Source organism: Somniosus microcephalus, chromosome 19 (genome assembly GCF_052327205.1).
Source record: "Somniosus microcephalus isolate GS21.2 chromosome 19, FLI_Smic_1.0, whole genome shotgun sequence".
Taxonomy (NCBI): Eukaryota; Metazoa; Chordata; class Chondrichthyes; order Squaliformes; family Somniosidae; genus Somniosus; species Somniosus microcephalus.
This window is the reverse complement of record NC_141005.1, coordinates 78,473,974-78,492,656: the sequence shown is the minus strand read 5'-3', so window position 1 is coordinate 78,492,656 and position 18,683 is coordinate 78,473,974. Positions and strand designations below refer to the sequence as shown.

The 18,683-nt window shown below is 48.2% G+C and overlaps 1 protein-coding gene across 2 annotated transcripts in view; it reads left to right on the top strand.

Annotated features, from left to right (window-relative positions):
- The window catches only part of upb1 (ureidopropionase, beta), a 152,420-nt gene extending 135,337 nt beyond the window's left edge, over positions 1-17,083 (top strand). For both annotated transcript variants that reach the window (XM_085962089.1, XM_085962088.1), the window contains 3 exons: positions 7,818-7,860; positions 13,100-13,254; positions 16,188-17,083. In XM_085962089.1, coding sequence (XP_085818215.1) covers positions 7,818-7,860; positions 13,100-13,254; positions 16,188-16,271 — 282 coding nt within the window. In that variant the 3' untranslated portion in view covers positions 16,272-17,083. The remainder of the gene's footprint in view (positions 1-7,817; positions 7,861-13,099; positions 13,255-16,187) is intronic.
- Positions 17,084-18,683: the final 1,600 nt, after the last annotated feature.

The following is an 18,683-nucleotide window of genomic DNA, read 5'->3' as shown; positions in this document are numbered from 1 at the left end:
TGAAACAATCCAAGATGCCAGTATCCTCATACCTACACCTCCTTCTCACAGCCCACTTCCCCCTCATCCCACAATCTCTTCTGATTTACAAGCTGCAGATGGTGTGAGCATGCACCTCTTGCTTTACCCACTCTCCTCACTGCAACCCTACCCTTGTGTCTTTCTCTTCTCCGATAACCAAGAACTGCAACCTGGCCAGGTAGTGGTGGAGGAGCAGGAACTATGATGCAGCGTCTGGTGGCCAATGTCTCAGCTTCCATTGCATTGTCACTCGATTTCACAATCGCAGCCACCAGCTCAGATACTGACACTCCGCGTACTTTAGAGGATAGCTTAGACGTGGGATCTACATGTGGTGAGACACCGGGCACGAGTGGGTTGCAGCCAGGGCAGGGGAAAGGGTAGTGCAGGTGCCAGCTCCCCAGAGGGTGAGGTCGCACACGAGTTCTGCTGCACAGGACTCGGATGAGGACTTCGATGGGGCGGCCTACAGAAGAAGGCTGATGTGTAGGCACAATGAAATGCTTGGTACATTGGCAGGCCTGCCAGAGAGCCTGAGTGCAATGTCGGGGAGCATGGAGGAGTCCGGCACCAACCTTGCACAGGGCTTTGCGCAGAGCTTGGAGCCCATGATTTCCAGCATGGAAATGATGGCCAACTCCATTAGCACACTTGTGGACCCAACCATGATGCAGCGACTGGTGGCCAATGTCTCGGCTTCCATTGCAGCACAAACAGAAGCCACCCAACGTCTGAGTGCTGCAGTGGAAGCTCAGACTTGGTCATGCAGGCTCAGCTTTCTGCCACGCAAGATCAGACTACTGCCATCGTGGCTGCAATTAACAGTGTTGATGAGGGCTTGCGGGGTGTCATAGCAGTCCAGCAATCTGTCCTTCAACAGAATACTAGAAGTGCTGAGGCGCTGTTCCAGGGGAGTGACAGTGGCTCTATGGATGACAGCATTCGTCCTCCCATCCCTGCCACTCCGCCAGTGCCCTTGCTGTTGCCCGTCAGCCGGCCAGCCCAGACTGCTGCCGCCCATGACAAGATGGTGCAGTCCACAGCCGGGCCTTCTAGGCCCTGAGCTGCTCGAGATCATCCTCCAAGGCCATCTGCAGTATCCCCCACTGAAAGTCAGCAGCCTTCCAGCAGCCATGCTGCAGCCACTGGGGTAGCACTGCGTAGGAGCACTAAGACTGGCAAAAGGCACATGGAAGACACGTACTAAGGAAATGCTCAAGGGTGATTAGTTGACTTTGGTATGTAATATTGGACAGTTTGATTTATAAATTTGGTTTGGAATGTTTGTTTTGTGGTGGCTTTTATTGTAGCATTGTGGCCAAGAAGACGCAGTGATGGTCAGTAACAGAGGGAAAGTAAGGTGTGGGATTGTTGATGAATGGGGAATTGGAGTTGTGTTTACTGGGACCGCAGTCGGATGAGTCGATCACGGGCAGCCTGGCCAGAAAGGGGGTGAGTTGGTTGTTGCAAGGAGGGGTGTGTTGCAGCGAGGGGTGTGTGGCTGGGAGGGGTGTGCAACGGGGAGGGGTGTCATAGAATCATAAAATCTTACAGTACAGAAGGAGGCCGGTTGGCCCATCGTGCCTGTGCCGGCTCTTTGAAATTTAGTCCCAGACCCCAGCTTTTCCCCATTACCCTGCAAATTAGTCTTTTTCAAGTACTGTTTAATTGCCTTTTGAAAGTTCCGATGGAATCTGATTCCACCACCCTTTCAGGTAGTGCATTCCAGGTCCTAACAAGAAATTTCTTCTCATGTCCGCTCTAGTTCTTTTGCCGGTTATTTTAAATCTATGACCTCTGGTTACTGACCCACTCTTTAACAAAACCCCTCATAATTTTGAATTATTAGGTCTCTCCTTAACCTTCTCTGCTCTAAGGAGAACAATCCCAGCTTTTCCAATCTCTCCACATAACTGAAGTCCCTCATCCCTGGTATCATCCTGGTAAACAATTTTGTACCCAAGTTACCACCATCCCTTTAATGCCCTGTGCTTCTATTTTCCAAATAAGTCTGTATGCGGTACTTTATCAAATACCTTTTGAAAGTCCATATACACAACATCCACAGCACTACCTTCATCAGCCCTCTCCCTGTTACTTCATCAAATGACTGAATCAGGTTAGTCAGATACGAGTTGCCTTTAAAAAATCAGTGCTGTCTGTCCCTTATTAACCCATGCTTCTCCAAGTGAGAATTAATTTTGTCCATGACACTGGTCTCTAGTAGTTTTCCCACCACTGACGTTAGACTGATTGGCGTGTAGTTACCAAATTTATTCCTCTCCCTCTTTTTTGAACAGTGGTGTAACATTTGCAGTCCTCTGGCACCATTCCCATATCCAACGAGATTGAAAGATTATGGTCAGAGCTTCTGCTATCTCCACCAATGTTCCCTCTAATTTTTTTTTGTACTGAGCGGGCCACGAACTCCTCTGAGCGTGACCTTTTCGTCCGTGGGCAAATTCTACAACAACTTTTACACCGACAACTTTTACACCGACAACTTTTACACCAACAGCAACCACTTAAAAGCATATGTACAATAATGCCATATTGCCACCCCACTGGCTCTAATTGTGAGACAATCAGACAAGGTTCTATACACTTCTCTGCTTTTGAATTCTATTCCTCTAGAAATGAGCCCCGGTGCTTTATTGCACTTTTATGGCTTTTTTAACCTACTTTTAATGATTTGTGAATCTGTACCCCGAGATCCCTTTGTACTCCATTTAGACTCTTATTTTCCAAGGAGTAGGTCGCCTCCTTGTTCCCCCTACCAAAATGCACCACCTCACACTTCTCTATATGGAAATTCATTTGTCATTTACGTGCCCACGCTGCAACTTTGTTTACAGTAAAATTAATATCGCTTTCCTGTTTTTTTTCGGCTTTAACCAATTTTCCAAATTAAAAATTAAAAATCATGTTTTTGTTTCTGACAAAGGCAACCTGTGTTGCCCCCAGGCAGTCTGAATTATCAGCAGACAGATGTGCTAATTGGGTCGGCCTCTAGAAAGTGAGATGCCTCAACATTTCTAAAAATATAAACCTGACGTCAGAATTCTGATTTTCAAAAGTAAGCTCCAGTTTTCCCCACTTTTTAATGTTATTAAGGTTTTTATGAACTTTCATCAGCAACAAGACTAAAACCATAAATCCACCCCTGGTGCTTTATTAAAAAGTAGCAAATAAAAGTAAGTTAAACTTGTGTTAATCGCTTTTCTTCCTTCTGCTAAAACGTTTCCTTGCTTCACCTAATGAGTGAAAGCCTGATCTTACAAACCCATCTGCAGTAGGATCATTTTATTTTAAAAAGCGGATTCACCTACAGCTCAAAATTCACACAAACTTGTTTCTCATTTCCTCCCCTAAAACATGTCACTGCCATCTGACAGCAACAAAGTCCCTTCTTACTCACCTGTTGCAGGTAAACCTCGACGACTCACCTGTAACAGGTTAATAAAATGAGGTACACGTGGTTATCTACCGATCTCCCACCAATTTTTAAAGCTTCGTCCAGCCCCACAGCCACGGCTGCACTGAGCTGGCCCCGCCTGCGGAGTTTGTGTAACACAGGCCCCGGAACTGTGGCCCAAAGGACAAGGAGGGAGACGCTGCCCTCATCACCATGGCAACTGGCTGAGCGCGGCTCCTCAACAGCTTCTGCCTGCAGCACCTGGAACTCCCCAGAGAGCGACACCACCAACCCCGCACCCACTCCCTTATCGTGTGGCCACTGCCCCAACTCTCTTGTTACTTTCCAATTGGGATCGGCTCTGAGGTCGCAAGACTCGCAAACGACTCTGTCTGCATTCCGGGCCATTGTGTATTGGGCCCCTCCCCCACTCCAGCTGTCCAGTTCTCTGTGCGGCATTTAATTTGAAGTCCGCATGAGCTCTGGGACTTGGAGCGAACAGTGATCTCCACCCGAGCTTCCCTCAGCAACCTCCGATGGATCCCATCTGGACCGGGTGACTTGTTAACTTTGAGTGATGCCAACCTATTTACTACCTCCATTCTATCTATTTTTATCCTATCCGCTATCTCTCTTCCCCCCTCCTCCACTGTACATTAACTTCATCCACTTCTTTTGTGAAGACAGATGCAAAGTATTCATTCAGTACCTCAGCCATGCCCTCTGCCTCCACAAGAACATTTCTTTTTTTGTCCCTAATCGGCTTCACCATTCCTTTAACTATCTTTTTTTTACATGTTTATAAAAGATTGTTGGGTTCCCTTTTATTTTACCCGCTAATCTTCTCTTGTACTCTCTCTTTGCCCTTCTTATATCATTTTTCAATTTACCTCTGCACTCTGATTCTGCCTGGTTTTATACTGTATTCTGTACTGACATTTGTCATAAACCCCCCTTTTTTCTGTTTTATTTTAACCACTATCTCCTTTGTCATCCAGTGAGCTCTAGCTTTGGAAGCCCCATATTTCCTCCTTATGGAAATTTGCTTGATTTGTACCCGAACTATCTCCACCTTGAAGGCCTGCCATTGCTCATGCACTATTTTCCTGGCAAATCTTTGTTTCCAGTCCACCTGTCTAAATCCCTTGTGGCGATGGGTGGGGAGGGTGGAGGGGAGTGGCGCGATGAGGGGAGGGGAGTGGGGAGGGGTTTGGTGTGGGGAGGGGATTGGCGCGAGGAGGGGAGCGGTGCGGGGAGGGGCGCGGGATGGGGAGGGGCGTGGGGAAGGGAGGGGAGCGGTGTGAAGGGTTGAGGGGAGGTGGAGGGTTGAGGCGTGGGGAGCGGAGAGTGGAGGGGGAAGGGGTGTGGTGCGGGGGGAGAGTGGGGAGGGGAGCGGCGAGGGGAGCAGGGAGGGGTGAGGTGAGGGGGGTGGGAAGTGGAGTGGCATGGCGCGGGGAGGGGAGAGGGATGGGGAGGGGTGAGGGGGTGGCGCGGGGAGGGGTGAGGGGAGTGGAGGGGGGAGGGGAGGGACGGTGAGGGGGTGGGGCGGGGAGGGGGGAGGGGAGTGGAGGGGGGAAGGGATGAGGGGAGTGGAGGGGTGAGGGGGTGGGGCGCGGGGAGGGGCGGGGTGAGGGGCGCGGGGAGGGGCGGGGTGAGGGGCGCGGGGAGGGGAGCGGCATGGGGAGTGGGGTGGGAAGTGGAGTGGCGCGGAGGGGAGGGGAGCGGTGCCACGATGATCTTTTGTCTGGTTTCTCAGCTACCTATATTCTGCTCTGTCTGAGAATGTTGTTGTGAACTCCTACTAGAAAAACAGGAGCAGGCCCTTCGAGCCTGCTCCACCATTCAATATGATCATGGCTGATCCTCCATCTCAATACCATATTCCCGCGCTCTTCCCATACCCCTTTATGCCTTTTGTGTCTAGAAATCTATCTATCTATCTCTTAAATATATTCAGTGTATTCTTAAATATATTCAGTGTGACTACATGTCTAAATATAGATGTAACTTTTCCAGAGTTAGATTTTATTTATTGTGAACTGTAACTGTGCCCAGTGTGGGCAGTTCGTACCATAACTGAGTGGAACAATACCTGACCAGCAGCCTCAGCCTGCAGTTATCCAGCCATGGCTAAGTAAAGAAATTAAGGATAGTATTCGACTAAAAACAAGGGCATATAAGGTAGCCAAATCTAGTGGGAGGATAGAGGATTGGGAAAACTTTAAAAGACAGCAAAAAATAACAAAAAGATTGATTAAGAAAGGGAAGATAGATTATGAAAGTAAATTAGCAAAAAATATAAAAACAGATAGTAAGAGTTTTTATAGTTATATTAAAAGAAAAAGGGTGGCTAAAGTAAATGTTGGTCCCTTAGAGGATGAGACCGGGAAATTAATGGTGGGAAATATGGAGATGGCAAAAACACTGAATGAATATTTTACATCAATCTTTACAGTAGAAGACACGAAGAATATCCCAACACTGGACAAACAGGGGGCTAAAGGGGAGGAGGAGCTAAACACGATCAAAATCACTAAGGAAGTGGTACTCAGTAAAATAATGGGACTCAAGGCGGATAAATCACCTGGACCTGATGGCTTACATCCTAGGGTCTTGAGGGAAGTGGCGGTAGGGATTGTGGATGCATTGGTAATAATTTTCCAAAACTCCCTGGACTCGGCAAAGGTCCCGGCAGACTGGAAAACTGCTAATGTAACACCCTTATTTAAAAAGGGCAGTAGACAGAAGGCTGGAAACTATAGACCGGTTAGCCTAACATCTGTGGTAGGTAAAATTTTGGAGTCCATTATTAAGGAGACAGTAACAGGACATTTGGATAATAATTTAATAGGACAAAGTCAGCATGGTTTTATGAAGGGGAAGTCATGTTTGACAAATTTGGTGGAGTTCTTTGAGGAAGTAACATATAGGGTGGATAAAGGGGAACCAGTGGACGTAGTGTATTTCGACTTCCAGAAGGCATTTGACAAGGTACCACACAAAAGATTATTGCTTAAGATAAAAAAATCACGGGATTGGGGGTAATATTCTGGCATGGATAGAGGATTGGCTATCTAACAGAAGGCAGAGAGTTGGGATAAATGGTTCATTCTCAGACTGGCAATCAGTAACTAGTGGTGTTCCGCAGGGGTCAGTGCTGGGTCCCCAACTCTTTACAATCTATATTAACGATTTGGAGGAGGGGACCGAGTGTAACATATCAAAGTTTGCAGATGATACTAAGATGGGAGGGAAAGTAGTGAGTGAGGAGGACATAAAAAACCTGCAAGGGGACATCGACAGGCTAAGTAAGTGGGCAGAGATTTGGCAGATGGAATACAATACTGGAAAGTGTGAGGTTATGCACTTTGGCAGGAAAAATCGTAGAGCAAGTTATTATCTTAATGGCAAGAAACTGGAAAGTACTGAAGTACAAAGGGATCTGGGGGTCCTGGTGCACGAAACTCAAAAGGTTAGTATGCAGGTGCAGCAAGTGATTAAGAAGGCCAATGGAATGTTGGCTTTCATTGCTAGGGGGATAGAATATAAAAATAGGGAGGTATTGCTTCAGTTGTACAAGGTATTGGTGAGACCGCACCTGGAATACTGCGTACAGTTTTGGTGTCCATACTTAAGAAAGGACATACTTGCTCTCGAGTCAGTACAAAGAAGGTTCACTCGGTTAATCCCGGGGATGAGGGGATGGACATATGAGGAGAGGTTGAGTAGATTGGGACTCTACTCATTGGAGTTCAGAAGAATGAGAGGCGATCTTATTGAAACATATAAGATTGTGAAGGGGTTGGATCGGGTGGATGCGGGGAAGATGTTCCCGATGATGGGTGAAACTAGAACTAGGGGGCATAGTCTTAGAATAAGGGGCTGCTCTTTCAAAACTGAGATGAGGAGGAACTACTTCACTCAGAGGGTGGTAGGTCCATGGAATATGCTGCCCCAAAAAGCTGTAGAAGCTACATCATTACATAAATTTAAAACAGAAATAGACAGTTTCCTAGAAGTAAAGGGAATTAAGGGTTACGGGGAGTGGGCAGGAATTTGGACATGAGTCTAGGTTCGGATCGGTCATGGCCCTGTGGGTAGCGGAGCGGGCCCAGGGGCCGTGTAGCCTGATCCTGCTCCTATTTCGTGTGTCTAATTCTGTTAGATTCAGGAGATGGTTCTGTGATAGTGGATTGGTAGTTAGGATCAGATCAGCCATGATCTTATTGAATGGCGGAGCAGGCTCGAGGGGCCGATTGGCCTACTCCTGCTCCTATTTCTTATGTTCTTATGATTAGAGCCCAGCCCCCCTCACTGCTCTACACGGTGTAGCTGCTCCTTACGCTCAAAGAACTTTGTCTCATCTTCTTTTACCACCCAGGAGCATTTCAAGAATGAATTTACATCGGGCGATGGACAGAAAGGTAAGCAGGAAGCTTTTCCAGATTGTTTTTTCTTTTTGTGAGTTGTATTCTGGTGTCACTGTTATTACTAACAATCATTCCTGTAGCTTTCATTAGTAACACATCTCTTGTGAGTTAGTATGGTATAATATAACATCAATTTTTGAAGCAGCTTGGTTTATTGAGCTGATTTTGCCTGTGCTGGAAGGTACAATACTATCCCGTAACTCATTCATCCAATCACCTGCAAATCACCAACATACAGAAACTTGTTTTGAACTGCTTACAACCACCTCTGACCCACTCCGTGTAGCGCCTTTACCCACCTCTGAAACCTGTGCAGGAGGGACTCAGGTTCTTGTCCTGCCTCAGTTATACTGGGTTCAAACTGCACTCAGTGTGGGTTCCATCTGAGATGAGAGGTGCAGTATTAACTGGGCAAATGAGACCAGTCTACTCCATCGACCAGTAAACATAAGAACTTAAGAAGTAAGAGCAGGAGTCGGCCATACGGCCCCTCGAGCCTGCTCCGCCATTCAATAAGATCATGGCTGATCTTCGACTTCAATTCCAGTTTCCTGCCCAATCCCCATATCCCTTGATTCCCCTAGAGACCAAAAATCTATCGATCTCAGCCTTGAATATACTCAACGATTGAGCCTCCATAGCCCTCGGGCAGAGAATTCCAAAGATTCACAACCCTCTGAGTGAAGACATTTTTCTTCATCTCAGTCCTAAATGGCCGACCCCTTATCCTGAGACTATGCCCCCTAGTGCTAGACTCTCCAGACAGGGGAAACAGCCTCTCAGCATCTACCCTGTCAAGCCCTCTAAGAATTTTACACGTTTCAATGAGATCACCTCGCATTCTTCTAAACTCTAGAGAATTAGGCCCATTCTACACAATCTCTCCTCATAGGACAGCCCTTTCATCCCAGGAATCAATCTTCATTGCACCCCCTCTAAGGCACCAATATCCATCCTTAAGTAAGGAGACTGAAATTATGCCCAGTACTCCAGGTGTGGTCTCACCAAAGCCCAATATAATTGCAGCAAGACTTCCTTACTCTTATACTCCAACCCCCTTGTAATAAAGGCCAACATACCATTTGCTTTCCTAATTGCTTGCTGTACCTGCATGTTAACTTTCTGTGATTCGTGTACAAGGACACCCAGATTCCTCCTGAATACCAACATTTCCCAATCTCTCACCATCTAAAAAAATATTCTGCTTTCCTATTTTCCTACCAAAGTGGATAATTTCACACACTCTCACCTTTATTGCCCACTCACTTAGCCTGTCTATATCCCTTTGCAGGCCCTTTGCATCCTCCTCACAGCTTACTGTCCCTCCTGGCTTTGTATTGTCAGCAAACTTGGATACATTACACTCGGTCCCGTTATCTAAGTCATTGATATAGATTGTAAATAGCTGAGGCCCAAGCACTGATCCTTGCGGCACTCCACTAGTTACACCCTGGCATCCCAAAAATGACCCGTTTATTCCTACTCTCTGTTTTCTGTCCGTTAACCAATCCTCAATCCATGCTAATATATTATCCCCAATCCCATGAGTCCTAATTTTGTGTAATAACCTCTTGAGTGGCACCTTATCAAATGCCTTCTGAAAATCCCAATATACTACATCCACTGGTTCCTCCTTATCTACCCTCAAAAAACTCTAACAGATTTGTCAAATACGATTTCCCTTTCATAAAACCGTGTTGACTCTGCCTAATCATACTGTGATTTTCTAAGTGCCCTGTTACCATATCCTTAATAATAGATTCCAGCATTTTCCCTACTACTGACGTCAGGCTAACTGGCCTGTAGTTCCCTGCTTTCTCTCGCCCTCCTCTCTTGAATAGTGGGGTTACATTTGCTACCTTCCAATCCAGAGGGACCGTTCCAGAATCGAGAGAATTCTGGAAGATCACAACCAATGCATCCACTATCTCTGCTGCCACCTTTTAGAACCCTAGGATGTAGGCCATCAGGTCCAAGGGATTTGTCGGCTTTTAGTCCCATTAGTTTCTCGTACTTTTTCTTTACTAATACTAATTACTTTAAGTTCCTCACTCTCATTTGCCCCTTGGTTCCCCACTATTTTTGGTATGCTTTTTGTGTCTTCTACTGTGAAGACAGATACAAAATATTATCAATCTCTTGGTCATCCTTTGCTGAATTCTAAAACCCTCCCAATCCTCATGTTTACTACTCTTTTTGGCAATATTGTAAGCCTCTTCTTCTTTTAATCTAATACTATCCTTAACTTTTCTAGTCAGCCATGGCTGTACCACTTTTCCAGTGGAGTTTTTATTCCTCAAGAGAATGTACATTCGTTGCGAATTCAAAATTATTTCTTTAAATGTTTGCCATTGCTTATCTATCATCATATCTTTTAATCTAATTTCCCAATCTACCTCAGCCAACACACCTCTCATACCTCTGTAATTAGCTTTGTTTAAATTTAAGACCTAGTTTCGGATTTAACCACATCACTCTCAAACTTAATACGGAATTCTATCATATTATGATCACTCTTCCCCAGAGGCTCCTTTACTATAAGTTTACTAATTAACCCTGTCTCATTACATAGAAGGTAGGAGCAGGAGTAGGCCATTCGGGCCCTCGAGCCTGCTCCGCCATTCAATGCGATCATGGCTGATCATCCAAATTCAGTACCCGGCCCCTGCTTTCTCCCCATACCCCTTGATCCCTTTAGCCTTAAGAAATATATCCAACTCCTTCTTGAATATATTTAATGAATTGGTCTCTACTGCCTTCTGTGGTGGAGAATTCCACAGGTTCACCACTCTCTGGGTGAAGAACTTCCTCCTCATTTCTGTCCTAAATGGCCTACCCCTTATCCTTAGACTGTGACCCCTGGTTCTGGACTCCCCGACCATCGGGAACATCCTTCCTGCATCTAGTCTGTTCAGTCCTGTCAGAATTTTATAAGTTTCAATGAGAACCCCTCTCATTCTTCTAAACTCCAGCGAGTACAAGCCCAATCGACCCAATCTCTCCTCATACGTCATTCCTGCCATCCCAGGTATCAGCCTGGTGAATCTTCGCTGAACTCCTTCCATGGCAAGAACATCCTTCCTCAGATAAGGCGACCAAAACTGCACACAATACTCAAGATGTGGTCTCACCAAGGCCCTGTATAACTGCAGCAAGACATCCTTGTTCCTGTTCTCAAACCCTCTCGCTACGAAGGCCAACATGCCATTTGCCTTCTTAACCGCCTGCTGCACCTGCATGCTTACCTTCAGCGACTGGTGCACAAGGACACCCAGGTCTCGTTACACTTCCCTTTCTCCCAATCTATTGCCATTCAGATAATCTGCCTTCCTGTTTTTGCCACCAAAGTGGATAACCTCGCATTTATCCACGTTATATTGCATCTGCCATGCTTTTGCCCAATCACCCAACCTGTCCAAATCATACTGGAGTTTCTCTGCATCCTCCTCACAGCACACACGCCCACCCAACTTTGTGTCGTCTGCAAATTTGGAGATATTACATCTAGTTCCCTTGTCTAGATCATTAATATATATTGTGACTAGCTGGGGCCCAAGGACCGATCCCTGCGGTACCCCACTAGTCACTGCCTGCCACTCGGATAAACGACCCGTTTATTCCAACTCTTGACTTTCTGTCTGCCAACCAGTTCTCTATCCAAGTCAATACCTTGCCCCCAATCCCATGTGCCTTAACTTTACACGCTAATCTCTTCTGTGGGACCTTATCGAAAGCCTTCTGAAAGTCCAAATACACCACATCCACTGGTTCTCCCTAATCTATTTTACCAGTTACATCCTCAAAAAATTCCAGTAGATTAGTCAAGCACGATTTACCTTTTGTAAATCCATGTTCACTTTGTCCGATCCTGTCACTGTTTTCCAAGTGCTCTGCTATTATATCTTTTATAATGGACTCTAGCATTTTCCCCACTACCGATGTCAGGCTTACCAGTCTAATTCCCCATTTTCTCTCTACCACCTTTTTTGAATAGTGGGGTAACATTAGCTACCCTCCAATCCATGGGTACTGTTCCAGATTCCATCGAATGTTGGAAGATGATCAGCAAAGCATCAACTATTTCTAGGGCCACTTCCTTAAGTACCCTAGGATGTAGATTATCAGGCCCTGGGGATTTATCGGCCTTCAATCCTGTCAATTTCCCTAACACCATTTCCCTACAAATACTGATTTCTTTCAGTTCCACCCTTTCATCAGACCCTATGTTCCCCGACATCTCTGGGAGGTTATTTGTGTCCTCCTTTGTGAAGACAGAACCAAAATATGTATTTAGTTGGTCTGCCATTTCTTTGTTCCCCATTATAAATTCCCCTGATTCTGACTGCAAGGGACCTACGCTTGACTTCACCAATCTTTTTCTCTTCACATATCTATAAAAGCTTTTACAGTCAGTTTTTATGTTCCCTGCAAGCTTACTCTCATATTCTATTTTCCCTTTCTTAATTAATCCCTTTGTTGAATCCTAAACTGCTCCCAATCCTCAGGCTTACTGTTTTTTCTGGCCAATTTATATGCCCTTTCCTTGGATCTTATGCTATCCCTAATTTCCCTTGTTAGCCACGGTTGTACACAATACAAGATCTAAAATAGCCTGTTCCCTAGTTGGTTCCTCAACATTTTGTTCTAGAAATCTATCTCGAATGCTTTCCATGAACTCGTCCGCCAAGCTACTTTTGGCAATTTGGTTTGCCTAGCCTATAGGAAGACTAAAGTTCCCCACGATTATTGCATTACCCTTGTTGCATGCTCCTCTCATTCCCTGATTTTTACTCTGTCCAGCACTATGATTACTGTTAGGGGGCCTATAAACTACTCCCAGCAGTGTTTTCTGTCCTTTGTTATTCTGTAACTCCACCCATACTGATTCTACATCCTGATTTTTTTGGGCTAAGACCATTTCTTACTACTGCCTTTATCTCATCCTTTATCATCAGAATAAATGAATTACTTTCAGTCCGTGGGAAACGTAAGTCAGCTGGGTTCCTGTAGCTAGTAGTATTGTAGCAGCAATAATTTTAGTAACAAAGTACAAGATTTTGGTTACATGTTCACACACATTTCCACAGGTCTGTTCTAACACTGGCGCATTGTTCTAGGGGGGAAGTTGTGTTGTTTCCGGGGGTGGGTGGGGGGGGCGGCGGGGTGGTGTTATGTTGTTTGTACAGATGTTGTGTGTTTGCATTAATGCTTTTTCTCTGTTTCCTTTTGAAAGCTCACCATGACTTTGGCCATTTCTATGGCTCCAGTTACATTGCTGCCCCTGATGGTAGTCGGACTCCTGGTCTGTCACGTACCAAGGACGGGCTGCTTGTTGCCGAGCTGGATCTTAACCTGTGTAGACAGATGAGTGATAAATGGGCCTTCAAGGTGAGTCAAAGCATAGATAAATGCCATGTCTTTAGTGCCATGCTGTCCAAGCCCCTATATCGCCTCCTTTTAAATGTTTCCCACTGGAGTTACAAGCTCTTGTTTCGTGCGCACTGACCCCAGGGTCAGCTTCCTCCCTCCACGTCCAATCAGTTAATATTTACTTCCTTTCCCCTCTGAAATATGACCCATCTCTACTGCCTCTCGCTCACCCAAACCCTAATGCTGTGCTTGCTGGCTTTCTCGCCCCCACCCTCCAGAAGGTACTAACCACCCCATCGCTGTAGCTTGTGCCCTGACCTGCACCGAGACCTGTACACCCATCACACTGGTCCTTGCTCAGCTCCCAGTCACCCAGAAAATCAACTTCAAGATCCTCATGTTCGCGCCCCTCCTGTGGCTTCCTCACTGACCTCTCGCACTGTCCCAATCCCCATTTCCCACTCGCACTGTCCCAATCCCCAATCCCACTCACACTGTCCCAATCCCCATTTCCCACTCGCACTGTCCCAATCCCCATTTCCCACTCACACTGTCCCAATCCCCATTTCCCACTCACACTGTCCCAATCCCCATTCCCCACTCACACTGTCCCAATCCCCAATCCCACTCACACTGTCCCAATCCCCATTCCCCACTCACACTGTCCCAATCCCCATTCCCCACTCACACTGTCCCAATCCCCAATCCCACTCACACTGTCCCAATCCCCATTCCCCACTCACACTGTCCAAATCCCCATTCCCCACTCACACTGTCCCAATCCCCATTCCCCACTCACACTGTCCCAAGTCCCAATCCCCAATCCCACTCACACTGTCCCAATCCCACTCACTGTCCCAATCCCCAATCCCACTCACACTGTCCCAATCCCACTCACTGTCCCAATCCCCAATCCCACTCACACTGTCCCAATCCCACTCACACTGTCCCAATCCCCATTCCCCACTCACACTGTCCCAATCCCCATTCCCTACTCACACTGTCCCAATCCCCATTCCCCACTCACACTGTCCCAATCCCCAATCCCACTCACACTGTCCCAATCCCCAATCCCACTCACACTGTCCCAATCCCCATTCCCCACTCACACTGTCCCAATCCCCATTCCCCACTCACACTGTCCCAATCCCCATTCCCTACTCACACTGTCCCAATCCCACTCACACTGTCCCAATCCCCAATCCCACTCACACTGTCCCATTCCCCATTCCCCACTCACACTGTCCCAATCCGCAATCCCACTCACACTGTCCTATTCCCCAATCCCACTCACACTGTCCCATTCCCCATTCCCTACTCACACTGTCCCATTCCCCAATCCCACTCACACTGTCCCATTCCCTATTCCCCAATCCCACTCACACTGTCCCGGTTCTTTATGCACACCTGGCTGTTTTTTGTTACTGTTTTTTATTGACACCAACAGTTCAGGGAGGAGGGATTCGAGCCCAGCCTGAAACTCGGGCACTGATGGTCACTCTATTGCAAGCAGTGACTGCAAGACTGGCTCTCCATGAGTGACCTGAAGAACGGGTTTTCCCTCATCCTAATCAGGAAGCCCAGAGGAAGTATCCCAGGTTTCACATCGTTCGGGTATCTGCGGGAGAAGGTTCTGCCAGTGAGCCTTCCCTCAATCCTCCTGCCTTTACCCAGTGTCTAGGTGTAGTTCAACTCCCCGAATGTTTACCTGGACTTGGACTGATACGGGTACCTCACCAATAGAGCAGGGGAAGTGATCCAACTGGGGGTCACAGTCAATCATAGAGTCCCAGTTGGGCCGGAGTAGGACTTGTCCATCGAAGAGGTCCAGTTCCAGGCAGGGTGAGTGATGCGCTATCTTCTCCATGGACCACTAGACAGTTTTACCACTATCCAAACAGAATCCTCTCCAAATCAGGTGGGCTCCTGAATTCGGTGATTGACAGCTGGTGCCACCACCAATAAGAAAGGGAGCCTTAAACAGGACACAGCCAATAAACTGCAAATTAAACCAAATTTAAATGAAACTTGACAAATCAAATCAAAATGTTGTTACCGGGGGTGATGATGCACTCCAGTCCTTCCGGTGCCCACCGGTTGTGGAAAGCCTCGAGCGTACGTGCGGACACCGCGTGCTCCATCTCCAGGGACACCTGGACGCGAACATAACCAGGCAGTCCGCCCGAACGACCCCCTCGACCGCCCGCTGCCTGGACCTGTTAATGGCCACCTTGGCCAGGCCCAGGAGCAGTCCTACGAGGAGGTCCCCCGACCTGCCGGCTCCCCTCCACACCGGGTGACCAAAGATCAGGATCTTGTGACTGAAGTGCAGCCAAAAATCGAGGAACAGCCCCATCAAAAATTGGAAGAGGGGCTACAACCTCTCGCGCTCAACGTATACATGGAACACGGTGTCCTCCAGGCAGCAGAAAAGGCAGGTGGGCTCCTAGCTATGAGAACAGATTTACTTGCACACACAGCCTAATGGAGCCAACGGTGGTGCACATACACCTGGTGACCACCAGCTACAGCTGAAGATTCTCATACATTGGTTCCTGCACAGTCCACCACAGATCAAAATGCATTCAACACTCCAGTGGGACTGGGTGGAATGGTACAATCTGTATTAAGGGCTCTCTATAGGCTCTGTCCTGGGCTAGCTCCTCTCTGCCCTCTAGCTGAGTTGGCACTGGCAGAGGTCTGGGACTGGGCACATGACAGTCTGAGTCCAGGACAGAAAGACTGACTCTAAGAGGCTAATGGCAGCGTGGGGGTTGGTGGTGGCGTACACGGTAACGTTAAGCTACAAATAATAGGAGGCGTGATTAGAAATGAAAGGATGTCCTTGACTTTCAGTGAGCTCGACAGTTAGAGGAGTTGGGCAGGAAATTTCTCCATTTGGTAAGTTATTCCTGACCCCTGATTCTGTTTCTTACTACTTCCTTTTTCAGATGACGGGGAGGTTTGAGTCATACGCTGAAGAACTTGCTTGGGCAGTGCAGCCTGACTTTCAGCCCAACGTGGTCATGGAGTAATGACGTTACTGGGCACTGGATGGAGGCTCCGACTGCAGGAGCCGGAGATGAGCAGTGTTTAAGCATGAAATAATGTCGATTCGCTGAGTCACGTTCTCCTATTTCCCACTTCCTTTTGCCCAAGGACATTGTTATGATTTTACACCAGGTATTTTCTTGGGTTCATTGTCACCCCCGCTCCAGTGCACTGAGCTCACCTCTTATCCCGTACAACAGGCTAGCGTTTGAAAACTTCCTCAGCTACTCTGCGAGCTGGGCTAAAACTTCAAAACACCGAACACTTGGTCCACTCGCTACAAGCCTGAAACTGACACATGACGCCCAATATACTTCCTTCATTGGAAACCTCAGGAAAGCAAAATGGGCTCCATCCAATGGGTAACCTTGCTCCTTCTCAAAGGCCTCCGACAGAGCTGCCAAATCAAACCCACAATCCGGGCTCAAGCCTGTTTCCTTGCTCTGTGTCATGGTGGCAGAGCACCACCTCTGCAGCTATACTGAAACAAACCGCGGCATCGCCCTAATTACAGTAGATCAATCAAAAGATGTTTGTGATGAATGTGATGGCTCTGGATCAATTAAATGATTAATATCTCAGACAAGCTATTGTGTTTGCCCCAGAAACTTGCACCTTGTGGAGCCCCCTTCAGCCAACATGTCCCGTCTGAGCTGATGCTGATCTGTTGAGAGCCTGGGTGTTAACCAACCCCGTACATGCTGTTTCTGACGATACAAAATACAAGTTAAAAATTTAACAGACAAAAAGTACACTTTTATCACAGAAATCCATTAAAGCTGTTTTGAGGTGTCAATTAGATCTTTCATTTTCTGGTTAGCAAAGTGTCTGACAGGCAAAATAAATCCCCAAGTTTAAGAGTGTCTTAATTCAACTTACTGAGAAATCTGCAGCCATCAGTCAAGTTCCTGTGCGCGCTCTCCCTGTAGGGTCAGGGCCCACTTCACAGGGAGTGTCCGCTGGGGTCAGGGCCCACTTCACGTGGAGTGTCCGCTGGGGTCAGGGCCCACTTCACACGGAGTGTCCGCTCTCCCTGTAGGGTCAGGGCCCACTTCACGTGGAGTGTCCGTTCTCCCTGTAGGGTCAGAGCCCACTTCACAGGGAGTGTCCGCTCTCCCTGTAGGGTCAGGGCCCACTTCACAGGGAGTGTCCGTTCTCCCTGTAGGGTCAGGGCCCACTTCACGCGGAGTGTCCGCTCTCCCTGTAGGGTCAGAGCCCACTTCACAGGGAGTGTCCGCTCTCCCTGTAGGGTCAGGGCCCACTTCACGTGGAGTGTCCGTTCTCCCTGTAGGGTCAGAGCCCACTTCACAGGGAGTGTCCGTTCTCCCTGTAGGGTCAGAGCCCACTTCACGTGGAGTGTCCGTTCTCCCTGTAGGGTCAGGGCCCACTTCAAGTGGAGTGTCCGTTCTCCCTGTAGGGTCAGAGCCCACTTCACAGGGAGTGTCCGTTCTCCCTGTAGGGTCAGAGCCCACTTCACAGGGAGTGTCCGTTCTCCCTGTAGGGTCAGGGCCCACTTCAAGTGGAGTGTCCGTTCTCCCTGTAGGGTCAGAGCCCACTTCACAGGGAGTGTCCGTTCTCCCTGTAGGGTCAGAGCCCACTTCACAGGGAGTGTCCGTTCTCCCTGTAGGGTCAGAGCCCACTTCACGTGGAGTGTCCGCTCTCCCTGTAGGGTCAGAGCCCACTTCACAGGGAGTGTCCGTTCTCCCTGTAGGGTCAGGGCCCACTTCACGTGGAGTGTCCGTTCTCCCTGTAGGGTCAGGGCCCACTTCACGTGGAGTGTCCGTTCTCCCTGTAGGGTCAGGGCCCACTTCACGTGGAGTGTCCGTTCTCCCTGTAGGGTCAGGGCCCACTTCACGTGGAGTGTCCGTTCTCCCTGTAGGGTCAGAGCCCACTTCACGTGGAGTGTCCGTTCTCCCTGTAGGGTCAGGGCCCACTTCACGTGGAGTGTCCGCTCTCCCTGTAGGGTCAGAGCCCACTTCACAGGGAGTGTCCGTTCTCCCTGTAGGGTCAGGGCCCACTTCACAGGGAGTGTCCGTTCTCCCTGTAGGGTCAGAGCCCACTTCACAGGGAGTGTCCGTTCTCCCTGTAGGGTCAGGGCCCACTTCACGTGGAGTGTCCGTTCTCCCTGTAGGGTCAGGGCCCACTTCACGTGGAGTGTCCGCTCTCCCTGTAGGGTCAGAGCCCACTTCACAGGGAGTGTCCGTTCTCCCTGTAGGGTCAGGGCCCACTTCACAGGGAGTGCCCGCTCTCCCTGTAGGGTCAGAGCCCACTTCACGTGGAGTGTCCGCTGGGGTCAGGGCCCACTTCACGTGGAGTGTCCGCTCTCCCTGTAGGGTCAGGGCCCACTTCACGTGGAGTGTCCGCTCTCCCTGTAGGGTCAGAGCCCACTTCACGCA